The 8,151-nt window shown below is 34.6% G+C and overlaps 1 protein-coding gene across 1 annotated transcript; it reads right to left on the bottom strand.

Annotated features, from left to right (window-relative positions):
• Positions 1-3,799: 3,799 nt before the first annotated feature.
• LOC107100487 lies at positions 3,800-6,217 on the bottom strand. The gene is made up of 6 exons (XM_015398992.1): positions 6,172-6,217; positions 5,725-6,051; positions 4,452-4,802; positions 4,219-4,347; positions 4,085-4,134; positions 3,800-3,991 (listed from the first exon to the last, which is right to left on the bottom strand). The coding sequence occupies exons 1-6, from the start codon at positions 6,212-6,214 to the stop codon at positions 3,869-3,871; spliced, it is 1,023 nt and encodes a 340-aa protein (XP_015254478.1). The 5' UTR covers positions 6,215-6,217; the 3' UTR covers positions 3,800-3,868.
• Positions 6,218-8,151: the final 1,934 nt, after the last annotated feature.

Genomic DNA, 8,151 nt, shown 5'->3' with positions numbered 1-8,151 from the left:
CACGCAAAATTGGATCTTGATAAATCCGGCCCTTTGTTAGCCTACACTGGATCAGCTTCAATGTACCAGTTATTAGCTGCTTTATTTTTCACAGGAGTCATACCATTTGATGACCACTGATTATTTCAGTCCTGATTTTAGAGAAATGCTTCATGTCTTTCATTGTTTATTTTAGCTGCTTTGACAAGGTTCATGGAGGCTGATGTATCCCCTCCTTTCAGAAAGAATAAAATATGACTCCTCAACTTCCATTGTAGATCTCACATGCCTTAGAGGGAGGCACCAGCCTGTCATTAGTAATTAATTCAATTCACTATTCAGTGGAAGTAAATCTTACAATTATGATCAAATTTTGTCTTGACACTCAGTTCTTTAATTTGATAGGAGATTTCCCCAGAGAGTCTGCATCGAAGAAGAGACATATTTAAGTATTAACTGAATTTATTCAATTTATGTTTATTAAAATAATTTATATAAACACAAATTAGAGAACATTTACCTGCTTTGTTTTAGGCCTGCCTTGTGACTACTTCGAAGAGAAATTGGCAAATGGCCCAGATGTTTTCTCATATATTTATCTCAAAGCTACACACCCTCTCAGGACTCTCTCGAAGGCTGTCGCTGCTCTCTTACAAACCACAAAGTTCCAAAATAAAGTAAAAACAAAACTTAAAAGGTCATCATAGTAGACAGTAAGCTAACAGCCTTGAAATGTCACTCTAACTGACTTTTACAGGATGTACATAGGTAATTGAACAGCACAGAATTATATTGGCTGCAAGATGTCACAAAAAGGCAATGAGCAGTAACTCAAAACAGGAAGAAAAAATAAATGAACCTTCGACATTTCACTGATCCCTTTTAATTGAATGCACTCAGGTGCACTATATTTTTCAATCCACAGTACTAATTTCTGTGGAAGATTTTTGTCATGTCCAAATTTGTTCTCCATCTAGTTGGGAATCTCTTGTATAAGCAATTATTTCTTGTTTTTGTTCACTTAAGTTTGCGCTCATTCTTCAGGATTTGCTGGACTGTATAGGTGCACAACCTTGTTTTGCATTTGGCCATGACACTGTCAGACAGATTGTTCTACACAGATGCTGTAACAATTAGCTGGAGACTGTATGATGCAGAGGACTGTTGTGATCAAGTGTCGCTGATGTAATAGGAACTACTCCACTCTGAACACACACCCCTCTGGCGGAGGTTAGGAAAGAGGTAACTTCCCGATTCAACGTCCTATTTTGCCGATGGCTCTCTGCCGCTAGAGGTCAGACAAAGTGATTCCAGCTGAAGGCTACGCTACGCGGCAACCAAATCCCTCCGGAGAAGTCTGCACTCGCTGGACCGATTTAGCCTGGCTTTTCCCATGATTCAGAAGGAGCTTAACACATTGTTTTTATTCTTCATGCAATTCTAACCGAGTTGAACGCAGTGTTTTCCTGAAGCCTACTGCAGCAGAGACAGAAAAGGGTTGATCCAAGTCTGCTAAACTGAACCTAACCGTCGAACAATGGGGCCCCCAATCGCTGTTCGTCGAAGGAGCCGTTAGAAACCATGATTACCTGAGATTGAGACATGGAGCCGCAACAAAGAGGTGCAAGGAACTCACTATAGCTAAAAGGGAGATGTCCTATGTTACCGTGAGTTATAAAATGAACCCCCTTTGCAAAATCACCTGTTATTATTGCAGCCGATTGATCCAAATCTCGTCAGGGTTTATTTACATTTATCTGCTGCTATTATAAAGGACACTTTCAAATGCATGAAGCCTTAAACTGCGAACATCCCTCAGACTTTGAATGGACTCTTACACCCCTCTTCCCCTTTTATTTCTTTATACTTAATACTGTGTGATTGTATCTAATAAAGGTACCATTGTATTTTAATCCATGGTCCTTTGTGTTCATTTTACACAGTAAACGATTTATCACTCAGGCTGGACTTACTCTACTTTCAGTAGCATCCGAATGAACAGAGACACATTTATTTGGTTGGTGGTTAATAAAGTTGCTAATAGCCATAGTCTAAATTACTAAATTGGTAAAGGACAACTGGCTTTTTAACAGCCGGTTTCAGGAGTCCAACCTTTTAGGTAAGAGGCTAAAACCCTGGTCAGTCGGCAAATTACAGTTATAATCACTCAACTGATAACAATTAATAAGTTTTTCCCTTGATTTGTATTACCTATTAATAAACTAAAACTTCCAGTTCTAGTTATTTTAATATATTTATAATCTTCTGGTAAACTTTCGCAACAGAACCTTTGCAAAAGGTGGTTTACTTGAAGCAGCCCCCATGTTTCTTTTAGTTTGTGGTGATTGTCTTGCATAATAATGCATTATAGCTCATAGAAAACTGTTACCACCACTATACAGTTTATGTAAGAGCACAGCTGGTGCATACTGCAATGCTGTCTGCTCAGTAGCAGTCTCATTTATACAACTCTTGTGATCATAATGCATGTCCAAACCAGGCGCCTTTTCAGTTTAAAAGCATGTGATTTACATGCAAAGTCTACGGGGCAAAGGGTTGAGAGGTGCAGCGTTGAGTCTGAATGTCAGGAGAGGCACATCTGAGTGTTCTGGAGTTGGAGCATCCAGGCTTTCAACGCTGAAGTTCAGAATATTTAGTTTCCTACTGGACGCTGGAGCGTCGACCAATCAGAAAAGCTGAACCAGGAGTTTTTTTGGGGGGAGACATACACTACCTGCTAGCTGTTGTCGCTTCTGTGTAGCTTCTGAATATGAAAAATAAATAAATATCGAGGAGTTTAACTCCAAAGGTTAAAAAAAAAAAAAGCCGGAAGAATGGATTGTTATGTACACGGAAAGGAGAGCGAGCTCTGATCATTAATACTGCAACAAACAATAGCAAAACAGTTCATAACTACCAAAATTAACTAACAATGTTACAACCTGCTGAGAAATATTCAATTGTGTATTCTGTTACTTTCAGTTTTGACTGCAAATCTTAAAAACTACTTTAAAACCTTAAAATATTCACTTTCAGCTGCTACCAATGGCCGCTGAGGAGAGCTTTCAAGGGGGATTTTCAATGCTGCCAGGGAACATCCTGGACAGGTCACCATTCTTTTGTAGGGCGCGCTTTGAACAAGAACTACAGTACGTATTGTAGTAGGATCATCCTACTGAACTGAATACACAGATGATTTTTTGACGTTGACTTTCTTGCTTAAAAGCATGTCAAAACTATTTTTTCAACTCTTGAAAGTAAATAAAGCCAGGCTGCTCTTTAGCTAGAAGATACAACACAGAGCAGATAAACAACCAGAGTGCAGAGCATCCAAAGCATTGAAGAATCAAATCAATTTGACTAGTTTAATCCAGCATCTAAATTTCAGTGTTTAAGAATTTTTGATGCTTGAAACGATTATGGTGAAAGAGAAAAAGAGAAACTTACGGGTAGAAGAACTGAGTGCAGAACATGACAAGATTCTTCCTGCCTACAGCTATTGAAAAATACAACTGACTGAAAGAAAACCCAACAAAATGTAATTTCCCTTTGCGATGGATAAAGTATTTCTGAACTGTATTATATAAAGAAAAAGTAATTATGTTAATAATCAGTAGGTAAACTTCAGCTTTCAGCGCCTTCAGGAAGAGTAGCAGAGCAAGACTTAAAGCAGTTAGATTAAAAAATCTCTTTTCAAAGTAACAAACTACAACTTCGAAATTTTTGTACATATATAAAAAGCCAGCATGTTTAATGTTTTAAAAACACCACATTATGTAGGCAAACTCCTCATCCAAAACTGAAAATGTACTACTTTTCTATTGGTAGTACTTTTCCATCACATCATCTTTTTCTATTAACATTCTTTTTCAGTCCACAGTACATTTGCTCAAACTGATCCTTGAACTTGTGAATACACACATTCTGTCATAAATTCTCTTTTATTTTCTTGTGATGTTCTCCCTCTTGAGTAATGCAATGCAGCATAATTAAGATCAGGTCCATCTTCAGTCTGTTTAAAGAAATGCATTAGTTTTTTAATCTGTTCAGATGTGTTGTTTATGGCATTATCAAACAAATACATACATTTAGAGATATTACTTACGTTATTTACTTTTGAGCTGAAGTGGTTTCTTCTCTTGGAGGAAGAGCATTCTGTTAATTTGGAATAAAAGGATGCAATTTAATACATTTGAATTCAAGAAATTAAAGGAATTTTAACTTTAAATTTAAACAAACCTTTAAATTGCTCAGCTTGTGAGTTTTTTGTTCGAAAGCAGATCAACACTATATTACCGATTATAGAAATGGCCAAACAAATTATTATGACTACTGTAGCCACATTCACATTGAATGGATTTGTTTTATCTAAAAAAACAAGAAAAAGTATGTCATTTTTTTTCAATCAAACAAATTTCTTTATGATACTGTCCATTTTGTAGAACACCTCTGAAGATATATACAAATCATACCTTTTTTAATATGTATTTCATTAGCAAATAGTATCTGTCCACATGTGGCCACAGCACAGTGGTATGTCCCAGAATCAGAAGAGTTAATGTTCTTAGAGAAGTTATAAAAACATCTCTTCTGAGTGTCAGATCTAGTCTCACAATTGTAACTTCTTTTTGCATCCTTGTATATAATATCAGGGAAAGAAGTTTCTGATGTAGATCTGAACCAGAACACAGTTGGTTCTCCTGCACAAGTTTTGTTCTCAGAGTCAGAGAGAAGTGAACACTGCAGAGTCTCTGGGTCTGCTGGATGATCGTTGACTGCTGAGTGCTGAACAACAGCGTATGTCGATGTTTTACGAGCGCTTCCTAAGGGATGAGAATTAAAATAAAATTTTATTATATAATTGTTCAATATAAATAAACTTATATTATATCTAAAGTAGCAAATGGAGCAAAAAGACTATTTACACCAAATATGGTTAAAGACACCCTTTATTAAGTCACATTTTTTCAGGCAGATTAATCGATTAAACTCAATTTATTGTTATGTTTAATAGAGAGTTAAAGATTTTGCACTACATGAAATTCTGTAGCTGAATAATATGGAATTAGGTTTTATTCTATTTCTTTTTTTAAATCTACCTATATATATATTTATATGTGTATATATATATATATATGTATATATGTATATGTCTAGACACATATATATATACATACATATGTATGTATGTATGTATATATATATATATATATATATATTTATTTTTTTTATCCTATAAAACAGTACTTTCTTATTGTTGTTATTTACTTATGTTGATGGTTTTTTTCAGGGTTTAACATGGATTTATTTAATTTTCATACCCAGCTAAGACATTTAAATGTTAAAAACATTAGAACTAACACATAGACACCTTTTTTACCTTGATTACAGAGTGTCAAATACTATTTGAAATAAATATTTGTACTTTTCTTGAGCTTGGAGGAATAATGTCAAAAGTAGAATAACTTAGGATGTGTAATGTGAACTTAACAAAGTTTGTCCTTCAATTTGCATCGATTTCATATGTTGCTGAAATTCATAAAGCAATAAGAACATAAAATATGCATTTTAAATTTAATTGGACAAACAATTTAGTACCAGGATAACGATTTGTCCTCTGAATCATGTTTTATGTCCTCTGAATCATGTGACATATTACACATTGTTCAGCAAGAATCTGCTGGATTTCACTTAATTTGTGACCTAAACATTTTCTAAACAGCTGGAAAAAAAAAACTTATTTACCTTTTATTGATAAATAAGTCCCACTCCACATAGATTCAAGCGCATCCATTTGAGCACAGTGATACATCCCCTCATCTTCTTGAACTGTTGAGAAAATTGTGAGATTGCTTCTTTCCGCAGAGTGTGTTAAATGGAATTTTGAAGGAGAGAAATCTCGTCCATATTGGGGGCTTGTAGTTCTCTGCTGCAATAAGATTAAATTGAGAGTATTTCCAGCACTCTGTTTGTACCAGTAAAGCCATGTGTTGCTCTGATATGTCCTACTGAAAGCACATGTCAAAGTCACAGATTGACCAGGTTCAACTGTGACCACTGGAACCAAAGTATCTGGATTGTAGAGAACAAGCACATATGAAAAGTATATCAAATATTAAAAAGACAATAAAGACAGCAATACCCGAGGTTATGTGCATTTTGTTTTCTTCTGTCTAAATAAATAGTACTTACATCCTTGATGAAGAAATAAGAGTATGAGCCATAATAGATTCATTGTGACACTGTCCTTATTCTGTTACAGGACCTTTAAGTAACAAGGGGAGGTGTGGCAATCCCAACTCTCAAATGCACCTCATTGGTTTTCTCAATCAAAGGGCACTTCCTGTGTGTACAGTACAACGAGCCTTTACTTAGTTTTCTTCTTTTTTGTTGTTCCATACGGTGATATTCTTTTTGTTCTCTGAATTAGCAGGGGTTCTTTAGGATATGTATGATTTTACCCAGCAGGGGGCTGGATTAAACCACTCACACCAGCAGCATTTCGTGTTTTATATTCACCTTTAGTCAAAAAAGAGATCCCAGAGGGTTTAAATACATGTGTTTACTAAAATTACCAAAAATACCGAGGTATTATCCTTGCATACAGGACTAGTATGATTTGATTAGTCATATTTTTCTTGATGACCAAAATCTTTAAGAAATAAAGTAATATTTTTAATTTGTGCTCAGGTTTTCTATATCTGATATTTATATATCCTAATAATATAATTTAAATATACTATATGGATTCCAAAGGAAAATTTAATGTTGTTATGATTCTTATAGGTTTTATTCAACACTTAATAAAGGGTGTCTACAGACAGAAATAATCTTCTACAGCAGTCTGTCTGGCACCGGATAGGGAGAAGCCTTTCACTGAAGACACTCTGTTGTTATTTAGCAGTCTCCTGAGGAGAATGCTCAGGGTCCCCCATGATGTTCTTTATTAATATATATTATTTATATTTTCTTCTTTATAATTCCAGAGGAATTCTCAGACCAGATCCAATATTCTTCATCACCTTTTTGAGCTTCTTAAAATCATTTGTCTTGATGCTGCTACCCCAACAGATGATGGCAGAAGAGATCACACTATCCACAAATGACTTTTGGAAGATATGCAGCATTTTGCTGCTAATGTTACCCGTCAGCTGTGGATGGCCTGAGGATATATGACACAACAAATGGTGCTAGAAAAGAAGGGGCATACACATTAAGCTTATTTAAGCATAACAACAGTTTCATTCTTCCGCTACAAAATACCAAAGTTAACATATTTGATACAGCATACATCAGGTAGGACTGATTAAATGCAACCAATAGCTTTAATCTTTAGTCACAATCAAAAGATGAACAGAATGCCCTTAACAGACAGGAGGTGTTTTTTTTTTCTTTGCTTATATCTCCAATTTAACATAATTAATCTGAACACATAAAAAAAAACGATTTACAGATGGCTAGAAATAATTTGAAATCCAACATGATGTAAAACTTTTTTTTTAAATATTTTTATCCTAAACCTTTCTTGGTTATAGTAGTCAGCTTCTTCAAACATACGTTTGATCCCCATCACAATTAACCTATCTAATTTTAACTGTTTTTATAGTTATACAACAGAATGCAGCCATTACAATTCCACTGAAAAGTGTAATGATCCCTTAAATTTATTTATTTTTTTAAAGCTTTTTGTAAAGGGCTTGTAAATTCAAATCACAGCTGTGCTGCCAAAGCTCTTTTGGTTGGCACATAAAGGAGCTACTTCCCTGAGACAATGTGCCACCAGTGCCAACTGGAACTGTTATACCTAGAGGTCTACAATTTTATGCAGTTGTGGTTGACATGATGCAGAATAAATTTAATACAATGATTCTTGCCTATTGTCAAGCATTTCTTTGTTATTGCTATAAAAAAAAAAGCTATTATTTTCGAGGAGAGAAAAAATAATTGAGTCAGGTTTTAGCTACTGCATTTTCGGCTGTGTTACAGTCACACTACTTTTAAATTTTCAAATAGTAGAAGGTGTTAGCTTTTAAATGATGTATTACACATGTAATTTGGGTGTACAGTTCCATATATATATATATATATAAAACTGTACGCCCAAATTACATGTGTAATAATAATCTAATATATATTATAATCTAATATATATATATATATATATATATATAT

The sequence above is a fragment of the Cyprinodon variegatus genome, unplaced genomic scaffold (genome assembly GCF_000732505.1).
Source record: "Cyprinodon variegatus isolate N-32 unplaced genomic scaffold, C_variegatus-1.0 Scaffold977, whole genome shotgun sequence".
NCBI classification, from domain to species: Eukaryota; Metazoa; Chordata; class Actinopteri; order Cyprinodontiformes; family Cyprinodontidae; genus Cyprinodon; species Cyprinodon variegatus.
The sequence above is the reverse complement of the archived record's forward strand: the minus strand, read 5'-3'. Positions and strand labels throughout refer to the sequence as shown.